Here is an 18,714-nt window from a genome sequence, read left to right on the forward strand (position 1 = left end):
AAGCGGCAGTGACAAAAGACGCTTCTTTGCAGGATGATTCGCAAGGACGTTGTTTTTTGGTCCTGCCAGTACAACTACCAACCTTGCATCGAGAAATGCCTGCGAAACTTCAAAGCCTTCATGAACAGCCCTCTTCTCTTAAAAGAGTGAGTCGCCATGAATAATCAGATGAATTTTGGTGATATAAATTGCCCTGGGAGTATTTATCGTTAAAATTTCAAGCTCTTTTTAATGTTGTGGAGTACTGCTCTTCCTTTTAATACACGTGCTGTGATCTGCACTTTCTGTACTGTCGAATAACGATGACTGCGAAGAGTTTTGTTGTCGTTATTATTAACCTGCACTGTAACATTCTTCATTGCGAGTGTATTGCTGATTTTACTGTAACCCCCTTACTCAATGCCTACAAACCTATAAGGTACTTTTAATTAAAAAAGTTAAAACTACAGCATATTCATGGAGTGATTGATGATGAGTGGGGCGAAGCGTCCGTCCGTCTGTCTGTCTGTCGGTCCGTCCATTCATCCGTCCGTCCGTCTGCTTGTCTGTCTGTCCGTCCATGCGTCCCTCCATCCATCTAGTGCACACTCCAAATATCGTCATCTCGCATCTTTTTATCATATATTCATCGTATACAAGTACCGCCGTCCAGCGGACATTCCAAGGACGAAACAAGAGGTGGCTACCTACCACTAAAACTGCTGGTGCTGCTGCTACTACTATTACAACAACAACAACAACAACAACAACAACAACAACAACAACAACAACAACAACAACAACAACAACAACAACAACAACAACAACAACAACAACAACAACAACAACAACAACAACAACAACAACAACAACAACAACAACAACAACAACAACAACAACAACAACAACAACAACAACAACAACAACAACACTGCAAAATCCACGGCTCAAGGAACTTCGCCCCTAAAAAAAGACTTGAACGCAGCCTACCTGCGGCCGTGCCAGACAACGAAAGCCCGAATGAATATGTTAGTGATACGCGGACTGACAATTACAGCACGATGATGATTGTCAAGGGGCTTTTGTGCTGCTGACTTGCTTTATCTTAGACTTCAGCCTAACTCATTAGGTGTGCAGCCAAACATCATTATACTGAATTACTATTAGCCCTATAAATTATTTCGTTATATCCAATATTGTTTGTAACAGTAGATAAAATCGGCCTTAACAAATCGGCAACCTACTTCGCGCGAGATTTTAGATACGAGAAGTCAATGTTGTTGACTTCAAGTCCACAAACGAGGTAATACTTCACACACCTCTTTCATGTGTGCCCTATCCTGTCTCCAATGCTTGACAAGCTGCGCCACCATTCGTCGTCACATGAGCTTCCAAAGTTTTTTTCATTCTGTTCATAGGGTGGCGCAAATTTGTGGTGTCTTGATCTGGCGCCCTATTTCTGCACCTTTTTTCTCTTATGAATTCCTGAATGAGGGAATGAAAAAGCAGAGCCACAAAGCTTTGCCGAAATTGCTTCACATCGACAGATACTGAAGACCGATGACGCTGGATCACTATCATATGTAAAGCAAAAAGCTTTTTACGAAAACGAAGACTGAATAGATAAGAAATTGACAGGACAGCGCTTTCTCGCAACTGAGTTTTCATTGAACAGAATGAAACATTTAAAAATACTACAGACCCAATTGCACATGCGTAGTCAAGCAACAGGACCCAACTTCCCTTCAGAAACAGAACAAAGGTAAGAACATATATTGAAACTAACAATCTGCACTTATCAAGAAAGTCATACGCTTTATCGTGTAAATGGACGGATGACTCATTTTTTGTTGTTACTCTGTTCAGGAAAAATTCAGTTGTGCGCTGTCCTATCAGCTTCTCAGCTTTTCTGTCTCGTCTTTTTCGGGCACTTCAAAACATTTCGCTTTAAACACGAATGTTCACCAACCAGCCCGTCTCGCCGTTTTGTTGGATCACGCAGTGCTCTGCGACGTGACCTGACGGGCACGCTGGTGACGCTGTGCCACGGCATTCGGCTGGGCGACAACACGGACTGGCGCTTCCTGGCTGACCACATCCGCGACGCGAGCAGCGCCGAAGAGGCCCACGTCATCGTCAGCGCCCTGGGGTGCACCGGCGAAACCAAGAACTTGCTCAGGTATTCATTCCCGTTTGCGACCATCGCACATTCGAGCGGAATCCGTAACCCCTGAGCCTAACCAGGTGGCGTCCAGCAGCTGTACGCTAACAACATCTACCCCTGTCACGCGGCAAATCTAAAGTTATTCAGAACGTATGGCGTTAGGTTAACCGGCACGGCTCGGACCATACCGGTCGTGTTCCTAACTCCGACGTTCAAACACCGACGTATTCGGCCAACGGAAACCTGGTCTGGCCGATGTAAACTGGTCGGTGTTTCAACGTAAGTTAGGGAACATGAGCTGTCGCTCGGCAGCACATTTCCCTTCACATCGCCATTCCTGCTCTTGCGAGGCTATAGGTTTTCAAGCGTTTCTGTCGTTGCCAAAAGCTCATATGTTCTGGCCTGGGAAATAATGGAAGCGTTTTGAATAAAGATAAAAGGCGTCTTATGTACATGTCAGTAGTTTTGCGCACGTCTAAGTTTCAATTTCACTCTTCGTTGCTTGACTAGATATGCCTGTTTACGTGAAGCGGTGCTGTTTGCGCATGTGTGGGGTGGCGTCTATACTTTCATAACTTTTTCCTGCGAATAAATCACTTGCCTCTTACCATTTGCTTCTACTTTTTTCTTCAGGTGCCTCAAAATTTCCCCTCGTTATGATGTACCAACTATCCCAGCAAAAAAGTACTAAGACATTGTATAGGTTTCTACACTAGAGATTACCTCCTACTTCATCTTGGCTCGCAGCTTGCTGTCGTTCTCCATGCGCAACATGACGAGCCTGAACAAGAACATGGAGAGCTCAGTGGGCTACTTCTTCGAGAGCGCCTCCTACTCCAACAAGGGCAGTGACCTCACTCTCAAGTTCTTCATTGAAAACTGGAAAGCGCTGCTGGACAAGTGAGCACCAAAATAATATCACTGATGGCGCTTAACGTCCCAAAACCATCATTTCATTATGAGAGACGCCGTATTGGAGATTCGGAGACTTCGACCACCTGGAACTCTTTAACGTGCATCGAAATCTAAGAACGTGGGCCTGAAGCACTTCCGCTGCCAGCGAAAATGTTGCCGCTGCCACTGGGATTTGATCCCGCGACCTTCGGATCAGCCACCGAGCAACATAACCACTTAACCACAGTGGCGGCTGTACTCGCTCGTGTGCTTTCTCTCTCTCTCTCTCTCTCTCTCTCTCTCTCTCAATATATATATATATATATATATATATATATATATATATATATATATATATATATATATATATATATATATATATATATATATATATATATATATCACTATTATTATCAGCCTGCCTACGTCCACTGCAGGACAAAGGCTTCTCCCATGTTCCGCCAGTCAACTCGGTCCTATGCTTGCTGCTGCCAATTTATACCAGCAAGCTTCTTAATCTCATGTGCTCACCTAAACTTCTGTCCCCCCCTAACCCGCCTCCCTTCTCTAGGAATCGAGTACGTTACCCTTAATGACCAGCGGTTATCCTGTCTACGTGCTACATGCCCGGCCCATGTCGATTTCCTCTTCTTGATTTCAACTATGATATGCTTAAATCCGGTTTGTTCCCTAATCCACTGTGCTCTCTTCTTGTCTCTTAAGGTTACACCTACCATTTGCTTTTCCATTGCTCGCTGCGTCGTCCTCAATTGAAACTGCATCCTCTTTGCGAGTCTCCAGGTTTTAGCTCCGTAGCTAAGCACCGGCAAGATGCAGCTGTTACATACCTTCCTCTTGAGGGATAGTGGCAATCTACTTTTCATGATATGAGAGTGCTTGCCAAATGTGCTCCCCCCATTCATATTCTTCTTGTTACTTCAGTCTCGTGGTTTGGCTCCACGGTTATTACCTGCCCTAAGTAGACATAGTCTTTTACAACTTGAAGTGCACTATTACCTTTCTCGAAGCGCTGCTCTTTTCCGAGGTTGTTGTATATTACTTTCGTTTTCTGCAGATTAATTTTAAGACCCACTTTTCTGCTCTCCTTGTCTAACTCCGTAATCATGAGTTGCAATTCGTCCCCTGAGTTCCTCAGCAATGCAATGTCATCGGCGAAGCGCAGGTTACTAAGGTACTCTTCATTAACTCTTATCCCTAACTGTTCCCATTCTAGGCTTTTGAAAAACTCCTGTAAGCATGCGGTAAATAGCATTAGGGAGATTGTGTCCCCCTGCCTTACACCCTTCTTGATTGGTATTCTGTTGCTTTCTTTATGAAGCACTATGGTATAGCAGTTAATCCCCTGTAGATTTCTTCCAGAATGTTTACATATACTTCATCTACGCCCTGATTCCGCAGTGTCTGCATGACGGCTGATATTTCTACTGAATCAAACGCCTTCTCGTAATCTATGAAGGTTATGTATAGTCGTTGGTTATATTCTGAGAATTTCTCTATTACCTCATTGATAGTATGAATGTGGTCGATTGTTGAGTAACCTGTTCGAAATCCTGCTTGTTCTTTTGGTTGATTGAATTCGAATGTTTTCTTTACTCTGTTAGCAATTACTTTTCTAAATAGCTTGTATACTAAAAAGAGCAAGCTAATCGGCCTGTATTTCTTCAAGTCCTTGTCATCTCCTTTCTCATGTATTAAGATGATGTTAGCATTCTTCCAGCACTCTGGTTTTCTTTCCATCAGGAGACACCTCGTAAACAGGGTGGCTAGTTTTTCTAACACAATCTGTTCTGCATCTTTCAGCAAATCAGATGTTACCTTATCCTCCCCAGCAGTTTTGCCTCTCTGCATGCTCTCCAAGGCTTTTATGACTTGTATAATTACTGCTGGGGTGTCATCTGGGTTACTGCTAGTTCTTATATTAAGGTCGTGGTTGTGCTGGCTACTGTAACGGTTTCTGTAAAACTTCTCCGCTAATTTTACTATCCTATCCATATTGGTAGTTACTTTGCCTTCTTTGTCCCTTAGTGCATACATCCGATTTTTGCCTATTCCAAGTTTCCTCTTCACTGCTTTGACGCTTCCTCCGTTTTTCAGAGCGTGCTCAATTCTATCCATGTTATACCTTCTCACATCGCATACCTTACGCCTATTAATCAACTTCGAAGGCTCTACCAACTCTATTTTGTCTGTTGTACTTGAGGTTTTCATGCTTTGACGCTTCTTAATGAGATTCTTTGTTTCCTGGAACAGCTTGCCAGTGTCCCGTCTAACTACAGTACCTGGAACGTCCACTGCACACTCAGTAATGATACTTATCAGATTATCGTTCATTGCGTCAACGCTAAGGCTGTTTTCCTCGATAAGAGCTGAGTACCTGTTCTGAAGCGATACTCTGAATTCCTGTACTTTCCCTCTCAGTGCTAGCTGATTGAATGGCTTTTTGCGTATCAGTTTCTGTCGTTCCTTCTTCTTCATCGTACCTTGCCAAGCGCTTCCACAATCTGCACAGATGCCTGGGTGTACACTCAGTATAAAGTCAATTGCGTTCTTATTTTCGCCAATAGGATTCCTCCATGTCCACTTACGGTTCCCTCACTTTCGGTAGAAGGTATTCAAAATCTGTAAATTATTGCGTTCTATGAATTCTACTAGTAGCTCCCCTCTGGCATTTCTAGTACCGATGCCATAATCTCCTACTGACTGGTCTCCAGCCTGCTTAATCCCTACCTTTGCAATGAAGTCTCCCATCAGTATAGTATACTGTGTTTTTACCTTCCTCATTGCCGATTCCACGCCTTAATAGAAGCTTTGAACTGACGCGTCATCATGGCTGGACGTAGGCGCATAAGCCTGTACCACCTTTATCTTATATATCTTATTGAGTTTAATTACGGCCCCGCCGCGACGGTCTAGTGGCTAAGGTACTTGGCTGCTGACCCGCAGGTTGCGGGATCGAATCCCGGCTGCAGCTGCTGCATCTCCGATGGAGGCGGAAGTGTTGTAGGCCCGCGTGCTCAGATTTGGGTGCACGTTAAACAACCCCAGGTGGTCGAAATTTCTGGAGCCCTCCACTACGGCGTCTCTCATAATCCTACGGTGTTTATGGGACGTTAAACCCCACATATCAATCAACACGACCGCTTTGTTGCCTAAGTCTGGAATCCGGATGCGACGAAATTTGAACGAAGGCACGTCGCGGCCATGTACCTTTTCGTGAAAAGCGACAAGTGATCTCACTTGCCTCAGCGGATCATAGCGCATCGATATTCGATGCTTATCTGCTTCTTTCGAGCACAATAAAACCGCACTATCAGGCTTCTCCGTGAAGTATAAAAATTCGGGTGCGCTTTTTCTTTCAGACAGTTTGGTAATAATATTGCATGTTCCAACATCATGATATGATTACGTGGGACGTTGAATATAGTAAAGTAAATCTAGATCACCTGGTGTTATTTGCCGCCCAGTTCGCGACCATTTGGCCTCCATCGGAACGTGGACACTTCCACTTCAGCAGTCGAGCATCGTAGCCACAGATCCAGCACGCCTGTTTAGGGATCGCACCAAATGAATAAGTGGTGCACTTCGCCATTGCCGCTTTTTGTGACCCGATTCTGCATCGGCGCGCCTTGATTGAAACTTCCTATTCACGTGCAGTTCCATTCTCAGGTCATGAATAAAAATTCTAATGATCGAAGTTGGTAATTAGTCGCGCAAGTGTCATTTTAGTGGTGGCAAAGTAGTTCTGCCTCGACATAGAATTAATGGGTAAAACAGCAGTTTGACTGTTATACAAGCTTTATAAAACATCTATATGGCCTAAACGAAAACCACCCTGTGTTCATATTTCTTCAAAGATAACTTTACTGTACGAGGCGCAGGCAAACAAGTAAGAAGAGTCACTGGAAATATCTACTTTTCTAGAATGTAGAGCAAGTCATACATTTATAAGCAGCGGAGATTGTAATATTTTCGTGGCCAACGCACAATGGCATGCGCGTATACTATTATTTGTGAATTTTTGACTATGTAACGGTAAACAACTCGTCTTTCATAAATTATGGCATCCGTGTCATGGGCTGTGAAAAAGAACAACCAGCGTTGTCAGTGAGCGAAACAAATAAATAAAAACTGCAGTTTGATTGGAAATAAACTTCCGCGTCGCAAGATTGAGTTCCCCTATAGCATGCTACAGAACGGGTCGCTGCTACAATGAGATGAGCGCAACTGGACCTATAACGTGGGCGGGAATCAGGCAGGACACTGTAAGCGCTGCAATTGCCGCCCGATTTTTACACGGGTGAAATTCTTGGCGTGACCTTGTGACGGATTAGAAAGGGAGATCCCCAAAGCTTTTTTACATCGTGCGCGCAGGAGACACGTGCGTCAGTTGCATGCCAGTAGCACCTGGAAAAAAAAAAAAGAGATTAACTTCATGTAACGATAGAGCCTGAGCCACGTGACGATGGTGTTTGTTTTTACACGTATATGTATTCCTGTTTCCTCAAACTAACTTCAGTTGATTGTTTGCACTCGTCTGTTGTGAGCGTCCTCGTATTTTTCGCGCAACGTTTTACCTTAGAGAGATGAAATGGCAGGGCACGTAGCGCGAAGGCAAGACAACCAATGGCCATCACTGACTGTATTTCGAGAGAAGACAAGAAAACAAAGTTAGGTGGGCAGACGAGATTAGGAGATTCGCGGGTATAAAGCGGCAGCCGCAAGCACGGAACCGAGTTGACTGGTGGAACATGGGAGAGGCCTTTGTCCTGCTGCAGTGGGCGTAGTCAGGTTCATGATGATCAATATGATGGTGGTCCACCAACTCGCCCACATCAAGCTCTTTCTCACCGAAAAAGAAACTCACGGAAGCTTGGACGAGATTATTTACTCTACTTACCGTGCCATGGTAAGGTGGCACCTTGTCTTAGCAACTACCCGCAGCGACACGAGGCATTTCCCTTTACTATGCTCCTAGCAGCATTATTCAAGACAACTTCCATTGCAACCGCGTAAGCTTTTTCATGAAGCTCGAATACCGATGCGAAATTGGCGAATATTCATGCTCGAAGGTAACGCTGAATACTTATTGGTGAAAAAAAAAAACGCTTGGTCCTGACTACTATCTTGTGTCCGTCTTTGCACTCCCGCCATCTTTGTTGAAATTGAAATTTTATTCCGTAACAAAGACATGTTACGAGGAGGGCTGGTAAAAGCTGTTAGAACAGCTTGAGTAGCCCTGATCTCCCAGTACACAGGGTAGCACAGAAGACGAGCGGTTGCCCCGCCGCGGTGGTCTAGTGGCTAAGGTACTCGGCTGCTGACCCGTAGGTCGCGGGTTCGTTTCCCGGCTGCGGCGGCTGCATTTATGATGGAGGCGGAAATGTTGTAGGCCCGTGTGCTCAGATTTGGGTGCACGTTAAAGAACCCCAGGTGGTAGAAATTTCCGGAGCCCTCCTCTACGGCGTCTTTCATAATAATATGGTGGTTTTGGGACGTTAAATCTCACGTATCAATTAATCAAGCAACCAATCAATCAAATCAATCAATCAATGATTCAAGACGTACGGCTAAGGACAACCAAAATAAAAAGTGCTTCGCAATGTGCATTAAAGAAGAAACAATGAAAATGACAATACAGGAATAAAAATGTAATCACCTGGTAGCATCATTAAACAAACACTAATCGCAACTGTTTTAGTGATATGCTAGATCTGTGAATTTTATGTTACCTGATCAGAAAGTTAAGAAGTGTAGGCAGTTGAACCTTTATTATTTGATTTCCGCATCTCGTTCTACATTTTCCTGTGTACCACACTTCAGGATGACGTACATGACGTACCTGCAACATGAAATCCTGCCAAATACACCCACTTGCTGTCATTCTTAGGTACCAGCTGCACATTGATGGGCATGTGCATTGTATATCTATATAGGTACGGCCAGAGCCCATCGCTTAAGGACACCATCTGGTTTGCGATACAAGGCATTCGCAAAAGTGAAGACCTCAAACAGGTAAGTCCTTTCCATAGAAAAAAAAAGATGCTATTTGAACAAGCCCATGTACTGCTATACGTCACTAACTTAGTGACTTAGGCGTCTATTTGTGTAGAAGTGCTTTTTTTTTACTACGTGTATCACATTTATTCATAACGCTTCGTTAAAGCCACCCATTAGGCCATCTAATCACCGATGCCAACATCTTTCGTGAAATCGGCGTTCCTTGTCTCGATTTGGCGACGAACTTCCTCACACAATAGAATTCGATATACTTCACTGATTATACTACCGTGTTTAACGACAAAGCGGTCGGACAGCGCCCCGAATTTTCATCATGTCGTCTGTGTTAGTTCATCAATGGTATAGCGTATCAATCCCATCTTATACTTTTTGGAGAACGTTCTTATATATCACATGTGTTATAGTCACGCGACCTAGGCAGGACCGTCACGTATGACGTCACTGGCAAAACAGCATGTCGTTCTCGGAATTGGATTTGGCAGCAGTAGTGATGCTGGTAAAGTAGTGAGAACCACGAAGCGTAGGCCCCTTGTAGTGACTCAAGCCAATAACTGCCACCGGCAATATCCTTTGTAACACCAGAACCTTCCCTGTGATCAAAATTTTGGGGGTGCATGGCATGATGCGTACATATCGACGCTTTTGCCTGCCTGAACATGTGACGTCGAGCTTCAGTTGCGCTGCTGCGTATTTTTGAATGTGGAGCCGGTCTTCATTTCAAATGGTGTGCTAGTTTTGTAATGCGTCGCGGCGCTGCAGATGGAGCACTTCTTGGCGACTAACGTGGAGAGCAAGAAGACGGGCAAGAAGCTGACGCGCACTTTCCAGACAGCGCTGGATTTGGCCCGGGCCAACATCAACTGGGTGCGCAAGAATGCACGGGTCATCGAGAACTGGCTCGACAACAAGCTCGCTCACTTGGACGATGAGGGAGCCAACAAAGATGCCCCGCCTGCAGCCGGAGCCTAACATTGCTGCCTGAGGCGCTGATATGGCCGAAGAATAAAGCCCGCGCACGCGGGGAAAATTGCGAAGCTTTACTTAATCATTGCCTGTCTCGGCACTCCTCTTACTTCGTCATCGACAGTTCATGATGATTCCGCCTCTTCCCGCCGGAGTTGACCAGAGCCGCACTGCACATCCCTCTTGCATTCGACTGCGGCTACCATAGTTCGGTCGTGTGTACCAGCCGGTAAGCGTATTGAACCAAATGTGGGGAGCGTATTTCATCGAATTGCAAGTGCTGCAGTCAATGGACGTTGTCATCAGACAGATATGCACCTACCGTCATTCAAGAAAGTGTGCCCTTGATGTCGGGTACATCTTTCACGCGGTGTGTGATGAGCTTCGTTGGTACATGAGCACGGCATTCATTAACGGCACAAACAAAGTAGAGCACATTTTACTATTTTCAGAAAGTCATTGCACGTATAAGCACAACAGCTATTCTGCGAACAGTGACCTAAAAATAACCTACAGATTAGCAAGTACATCGTAGAGTTGCTCTGCAAGCTAAAACGTGCTAGCGTGCTAGAAAGAAAAAAGTAATCATTATAGACTTAGCTCGTAGAAGCTTCAGCTTGCAACTAGGCTGAGCGAAGCTAAGGCGAGATACTTCAACCACTCACTTATTACTTTTTGAAAACAAACGCGGACATATTCTGGCGGGACTAGACTGCACTAGTGTTTTGTACTAGAGTACAAAACTCTGACCAAGTTATCAATTAACAGCTAAATTGTTAATAATACAAGACGACAAATTCATTAACTATATATTATCACGCCGTATTTATTCGGGGAGATCATGCTAACAAAAATAGCAGTTCTTTTCCTACCATATCTGCCGATTTTATAATTGTCGAAGTGTCTTTTCAATCTTGCCTAATGTTAAGACTAAACCTTCTGATGGCCCAGACGGTATACTGAACGCATCTTTGCAGCGTGATGCCAAACCTATCGCGCACGTTTCTTGCTGTGTTTTTCATCGTTCATGATTCAAATAAAACTACCGACCAATATTTTTAACTTCCGGTCCTTTAAACTTCTTGAGCACATCACGCATTGCATAACGTCATTTCTTGAAGAAAACAATATTTCGACTTTTTCCAGTATGGTTTTAGGAAAGATTGATATGTGATTGATTTGTGGGGTTTAACGTCCCAAAACCACCATATGATTATGAGAGACGCCGCATTATGGGCTCCGCCAATTGTGACCACCTGGGGTTCTTTAACGTGCACCCAAATCTGAGCACACGGGCCGAGAACATTTCCGCCTCCATTGGAAATGCAGCCGCCGCGGCCGGGATTCGATCCCGCGACTTGCGGGTCGGCAGCCGAGTACCTTAGCCACTAGACCACCGCGGTGGGGTGTTTTTGGTACCGTAGGCAGGAATCGAACCTACGACCTTCGAATAACGCGTTCGATGTCCATACCACTGAACTATCACGGCGTTTTAGGAAAGGCCTCTCGGTTGCCTCCCGCCTTGTCACCACTATTCACGACTTTGAAATAGCACTTGATAAGGGCAACCTTATAGACGCCATTTTGTCAATTTTACAAAAGCTGTCAAATGTGTCCGTCATGGCAAACTACTAGCAAAACTTTCAAACATTGGTCTACCTATGAATGTAATTATTTGGATACCTCACCAGCCAGAAACAATTTGTCCAGATTGAAAGGTGCAACTCTGGGTTTCTGCCTGTAACCTCGGAAGTCCCTGCCTTGTTTCTAATCTTTATCAATGACATCGTTTCATAAGTTGACAACACTACCATAAGCCTGAAAATTTTCGCAGATGACTTCATTCTTTACAAGCCAATTAAAAGTGAAAGGGAATAAGTGTGCTCGAAGAACCTAAATTCTCTCTCCAATGGGTGCAATACCTGGTCGATTAAGTTAGGCATTAGTAAATAAGTTCTTATGTGAATCTCAAATGAAATTAGCCCTTCCATATCCTGGTGCGCATTAAATAATATTCTTTTATTCGAAGTGAACAATTTTAAATACTTGGTAGTCAAGATTACCGATTGAGTGTCACGAAGTAATCATATTTTCTCGCCTCTAGAAAGCTAGGACTTCTTAGACACAATTTAAAAACTCGCTATGCGTGGACTCATATTTTAAGAACTATGTTCATATGCTTGAAATGGCTCATAGAGGAACGATAACATTAACCTAAAGCGCCTTTCACAATCTTATTTGATGTTCATCGCTTATGGCTACTAACAACCTTCTACTATTTGATTGATATGTGGGGGCCCCGCCGTGGTGGTTTAGTGGCTAAGGTACTCGGCTACTGACCCGCAGGTCGCGGGATCAAATCCCGGCTGCGGCGGTCGCATTTCCGATGGAGGCGGAAATGCTGTAGCCCCATGTGCTCAGATTTGGGTGCACGTTAAATAGCTCCAGATTTTGGAGCCCTCCACTAGAGTGTCTCTCATAATCATATGGTGGTTTTGGTACGTTAAACCCCACATATCAGCATCATCATTAATATGTGTAATGAGGGGACCAAACTGCAGAAGCAAATTCGAGCTGAGAGCGAATAGAAGTTCTGTATGCTAAGGCACGTATAAGGCTCAACTTATGTGGGACGTCACACCTTGCACACATAGGCCGACAATGCCTTCATTCCGAGCTAAATTTCCCCTGAAGCTTTGTTTGCACTACAAAAGTTGCACAAAAGCAGTAAAAAAATGTTGAATCCCTTATAATTCATGATAAGGTCCATCTTTTGTCTCACGTCAAAACTAGCAGACATTGACCGAAAATGCATTCTTTCCAAGCTAGGTTCACCCTGAGGCGTTGGTTTCACTGCAACGATTGCTCAAGAGCATTCGAAAAAGTTGAAACCCCCATTACCTACGATAAGGCTTAGCCACTCCCCTTCATTGGGTATGAGCCATCAGAAGATAAGAATAATAAGGCTCAACTTTTGTTTTACGTCACACCTTGCAGACATCAGCCGACAATGCATTCTTTCCGAGCTAAAGTTCCCCTGATGCGTTGGTTGTACTGCAAAAGTTGCCCAAGAGGAGTCGAACAAGTCGAAGCCCCTATAACGAAGTGAATTCTGTTCAAGTGCAATGCGCTTCCGTTAGGTCCAAGGGCGCTTTGGTGGAAGATTTCAAAAAAAGGTTCGTGCAACTTCATAGTTCCCTTAATTGACATTCGTTCTAGGGCTTTTAGATGCAGAGCATTTTTTTGACTAGCCTGTTAATTCCAGTCTGTCCGTCTCATCTCATCACAGTTGGTTTTCTTCAGGCAGATGGCCCCTTTTTTTTTACTGTAATGGCTAGTCAACTATAGCTCAACTTTAGCCCCACAGCGTAGTTCCTGTGTACAATCTCAGAACCGCCCCCTTCATGTTTCCTAACTACGCAGTATATATCTAAATTATACGGAACTTTGTATGTCAGTCAATGCACCATTTATATGGTCATCATCATAACTGTGGCGCTGGTCAAACTGTACCCGCGAACGCTCTCTTGAGGCCTTCGAGCGCATGCTCCTCTTCCGCTCGCCGCTACCGCATGGGAGCGCTGCACGAGTAGACGAGTTCTGCATCTATAAAGGTAACAAGGTAGTTATAAAGTGGGAAAAACAGGTATCCAAGCCTGCAGAGGTAAAACGTGGGCTTAGTCAGGAGTGTCCCCTGTCACCTTTATTATTCATGATGTACCTACAAGGATTAGAGGCCAAATTAGAGGGAAGTGGACTTGGCTTCAACCTCTCTTTAGTCAAACAAGGAAAACTTATTGATCAGGCACTACCAGCATTAATGTACGCAGATGATATAGTGCTAATGGCCAACAACAAGGAAGATTTGCAGAGATTGATGGACATCTGCGGTAATGAGGGAGATAGGTTAGATTTTAGATTCAGTAGGGAAAAATCAGCAGTCACGATTTTCAATGACAACGAAGGTAGTGAGCTTAGAATACAGGAGGTCACGCTAGAGATAACAGATAAATACAAATATTTGGGCGTATGGATAAGCAATGGGACCGAGTATCTGAGGGGACACGAAATATACGTGACGACTAAAGGTAACAGGAATGCAGCAGTCATGAAAAATAGGGCACTGTGGAATTACAATAGGTATGATTTTGTGAGAGGAATATGGAAAGGGGTCATGATTCCTGGGCTGACGTTCAGCAATGCGGTCTTGTGCATGAGATCAGAAGTTCAAGCAAGATTAGAAATTAAGCAACGTGGAATAGGTAGGCTTGCTTTAGGAGCTTACGGGAATACACCAAATCAGTGAGTACAAGGTGATATGGGATGGACATCATTTGAGGGCAGGGAAGCTAGCAGCAAGATAAAATTTGAGAAGCGATTGAGAGAAATGGAGGAGGAGCGTTGGGCTAGGAAGATTTTTAGCTACTTGTACATGAAGAATGTCGATACAAAATGGAGGAAGCGAACCAGAAAATTGACTGGTAAATGCTTAGAAAACAGCAGGTGGCCAAACCAAAAAGAACTATTGGTTAAAAAGAAAGTGAAGGCAACGGAGACTGACATGTGGAGAATGGGCATGATTAAGAAGTCCGCACTAGAGATCTATCGAACTTGTAAGCAGGAAATTGCCAAGGAAAGGATCTATGATAATACTCGGGGTACTTCTCTACTGTTTGGGGCCAGGACGGGTGTACTGCGAACCAAGACATATCGGGCCAAATACGAAGGGGTCGACACAGTATGCAGTGCGTGTGGAGAGGAAGAAGAAACTGCCGAACACTTGATAATGTTCTGTGAAGGGCTTCACCCTATAGTTCAGGATGATGGCGCAGAGTTTTTCAAAGCACTGGGATTTAGGGACAGCGAGGGCAAAATAGACTTTAAGCGGGTAGACTTAACTAGAAGGAGGTTATCTGATTGGTGGCTAAAGTCAAGGCACGAGTGAAAATTAAACCCTTCACGGCGAAGTACGAATCCTCCACTTCATTATTTAAAGGAAAAAAAAAGATAGATGTAATGGTTAGTTCACTAAGTATCATGGCTAGGTGGCGTTAGCCGCCGCCCGATCTAAAGAAACGGCCACATCCATCCATCCATCCATCCAGTTCAGTTCAGACTGGCACGGTGAATGGACGTGTTTTTTTAGCGCTCCCGATCAACTGCGCAGATAAGTGGTTTTGCATGTTTCGAGCTTGCCTTTATAATTATTAAGGCAGCAGTTAAAACCTTTGTAGCACTTATTACACAGTACGGCTTTTCGGCGGTCAGTCACCAGGTATTTACTAGTTGGTGTGTGTGTGTGTGCGTTTGTGTTTTTTTTTCTTGACATTTCATAGGGGAGGTGCACGTACATTGAACACGCAAATTTTTGTAGTAGAGTTTAGACTTTCTCTTTTTCGTAGGGCAGGGTTCATCGTACACCGGGTTTTGTAATTATTGAGTGGCACAATTCATAAGGACAATTGGTGTCAAAAAGACATGGTTAAAAAGGCTGTAAAATGTTCAGCAGGTGGGGTGGGTTTCAAAATGGACCCAAGTGCAGACGCGAATGGAGTCGAGGCTGACGCCAAGTGTAGGCAATGTGAGGTCGAGAAAAAAATGGAGAAAATGATGCTTTCCGAGAGTGAACTGCTGATGAGAATCACCGAGCTAGAGACATTGTAGGTGAGAGGGCAAGAGAAAACGAGGGCTACGGGAGAAAGGCTTAAGTCCGCCGAGGAGGCACTAGCGAAAGTGAACAAAGGAGCTGCTGACGGAGAGAACGGTAGGGCACCGGCAACCAGAAAGACGGAGAACGAGTAAACAAGCTCGAAAAAAAAAAAAACAGGTTCAGCCGGTTCAATGGTCGCAAGACCCAGCTTCATCGAAGTAGCGGTGGGGCTGGGAGAGGACAAAGCAACCGGCGTCACAGGTGCAAGTAACACCCAGGTTCCGGATGCTCCAGCTGAAAAGTCACAGCACGTGATAATCGCCGGGGACTCGAATTTAAGTCGATGCACAGAAGGAATCAAAGAGATGGTAAGAGGTGACAAGAGGGTTGCGGCATGGACGTTCCCAGGACGCAAGCTGGAAGCAGTCATGAGGCAAGTGAGCGCAAAACTCAAAACTACAGCTGATGGACGAAACCTCGTGATAATTGCAGGCGGTTTAAACGATGTCTTAAATGAAGATACGGCAGGACTAGTGACCATACTGGCGAAAGGGGTCGATGACATGCGTGCCATGTCTCCTCAGGTATAGGTAGTGACATGCACGATACCGGAGGTACCAGTGCGTGACGGCAACCTGAAAAGAGCGCTTGTCAACGCAAACCAAGAGATATGGCAAATGAGTCGAGAGAAAGGCTTCGAGGTGGTGGAAATAAACAGAGAGGTGCATAGGTGGGGTGGTTCTCAACGAGATAGAATTCACTTCGATGGGCGGCTAGGTCATGAAGTGGGTTGCCGACTTGCAGGACGCGGAGTAGCTTTTTTGGGGAGCAAGCGGGCCCTTCGGGGTGCAGGATAGCTAGTAACAAGATAAAAAACCAGAGAGACTCTTTGACAGGTGGTATAGACAGATACGATCCTAAGTGAAACCGATATCTAAGACACGTAGAGTCCAGGGCAGAAATCGACGTAGCCACGAGGGCCGAGTCAATTCAGACGTATGGTTTATTATTGCAGGGTGACAGGAATAGGCTGAAGTGGGAAGAGATAGAAGAACGACTGAGGGAGGAGAGGCCGATGGTATATGGATTTGTAGAAACGGATCTTAGAGACATGGAACAACCTCCCAACAATCCGGACTACGCGTGGGAATATTGTAATAGAACAGTACGCAGCAGAAAGGGGGTTGGTATTGGGACATTCACTCATAAAAGTACAGACTGGTAAAGAAAGGGTCGAGCAGGAGTGCAAGGAACATTTATGGCTAAAAGGGAAAGTGGCAGGATAAATGTCACTCCTGGGTTTCGTATATTTGTGGACAGGGGCTAAAGCTAGAGAGAAAAGTCAACAAATGGTGCAGTGCATAAAAAATGACATGGGTGAACTAGGAGAAGAGTGTGAGGTAATTACATTAGGAGATATGAATGCACACAATGAAGACATGTATAAGCATACTGACCCAGGAGGCAAAATGATCATGGATATGTGTGAAAGGCATGATTTGATCATTTGCAACAATACTGAATAGTGTGAAGGGCAAATAACATTTGTCAGGTAGGAAGGCTGCATAGGATGACAGATTATGCAGTGATGTCACATAGGATGTATGATAGGCTCAGGGGAATGCACATAGATGAATGTGGCTCCAGAAGTCTTGGTAAAAATCACAAACGTATGAAGCTAAGTTTTAGAAGAGCAGGGAAAGTGGGAAGGAGACAAGATGAGCAACTAAAGGAAAAAACTTTATTCAAAAAGTCAAATAGAAACTGCTACTAAACAAATTGAGAAAGTAATTACTGAGCATAATAAAATAGTGTGGACATACACGAATCTAATTAGAGTATTTGAGCTAGAGCATGCTAAGGCATGTGACAAGTCACCGCGAAAAAGAAGACACAAACCCAAGAGTTGGATGTTCAAAGAAAATGGGACGTCTTTCTAAGCTGTAGAAGAGAAGCATCCCTTCTGATCAATGAAAATATTAGAAGAAAGGGGGCTTAGTGGCTGGCAGAAGTACGTAAAAAGGATAGAAAGGCAGCTGCAAAATTTTGGAACCATCTAAACTCCCTAAGAAATGAGATTAATCTAGAGCAGAGGTTTATAACTACAGCTCAAGGTGCTAGGCTAGAAGGGGACGAAGCTATTGAATATATAAGAACAAGGGGGAGAGAAAATTTTCAGCAAAAAAGTGCTTTATGCACCACAATAAACAAGGAAGAATCAAGTGGCGCAATGGCTCCATTTTCACAACGAGAGTGGGAAAGGGCTGAGAAGAGGGTTCCTAGTAGTACATCAACAGGCCCAGATGGCATTCCAATTAGGCTGATAAAGACATTAGGTCCGAAGTCTAAGCAGGCTTTGAGAGAGGCAGTGAGCAAAATAATAATTGATGGTGAAGGGTCCGATGGATGGAAACTTAGCAGGATGAGCATGATCTATAAAGGAAAGGGGGACAAAGCTAGTACCGTCTTATAATAGTGACATCAGTGGTCTACAGGCTGGCGATGCAGATTATAAAGGAAAGACTGCAGGCAAGGATAGAGGATGAGGGGATGCTGGGGAACCACAGAAAGGGTTTCGGAAACACAGGAGGTTGGAAGACAATCTGTTCTCACTGACGCAGTGCATCGAAATAGCAGAAAAGGAACGCAGGTCCCTGTGGCTAGCATTTTTGGATATCAAGGGAGAGTACGATAGCGTAGTTCAAGAGGACTTCTGGGGAATACTGGACACACTAGGTGTAGAGGAAGGAGTCACTAATCTTTGAAGGATATCTATAAAGGTAACAAGACAGTTATAAAGTGGGGAAAACAGGTATCCAAGCCCGCAGAGGTAAAACGGGGGCTCAGGCAGTGGTGTCCTCTGTCACCCTTGTTATTCATGATGTACTTACAAGGATTAGATGCCAAATTAGAGGTAAGTGGACAGGGCTTCAACCTCTCTTTCGTCAAACAAGGAAAACTCATTGAACAGGCACTATCAGCATTGATGTACGCAGATGATATAGTGCTAATGGCCGACAACAAG

At 44.4% G+C, this 18,714-nt stretch overlaps 1 protein-coding gene across 2 annotated transcripts in view; it reads left to right on the forward strand.

Annotated features, from left to right (window-relative positions):
* LOC119174028 (aminopeptidase N) overlaps nt 1-10,110 on the forward strand; it is a 66,662-nt gene extending 56,552 nt beyond the window's left edge. For both annotated transcript variants that reach the window (XM_075894804.1, XM_075894805.1), the window contains 5 exons: nt 33-146; nt 1,982-2,158; nt 2,891-3,043; nt 8,992-9,070; nt 9,836-10,110. In XM_075894804.1, the coding sequence (XP_075750919.1) occupies nt 33-146; nt 1,982-2,158; nt 2,891-3,043; nt 8,992-9,070; nt 9,836-10,045 (733 nt within the window). In that variant the 3' untranslated portion in view covers nt 10,046-10,110. The remainder of the gene's footprint in view (nt 1-32; nt 147-1,981; nt 2,159-2,890; nt 3,044-8,991; nt 9,071-9,835) is intronic.
* The last annotated feature ends 8,604 nt before the right edge of the window (nt 10,111-18,714 follow it).

The sequence above is a fragment of the Rhipicephalus microplus genome, chromosome 5, assembly GCF_043290135.1.
Source record: "Rhipicephalus microplus isolate Deutch F79 chromosome 5, USDA_Rmic, whole genome shotgun sequence".
Lineage (NCBI taxonomy): Eukaryota > Metazoa > Arthropoda > Arachnida > Ixodida > Ixodidae > Rhipicephalus > Rhipicephalus microplus.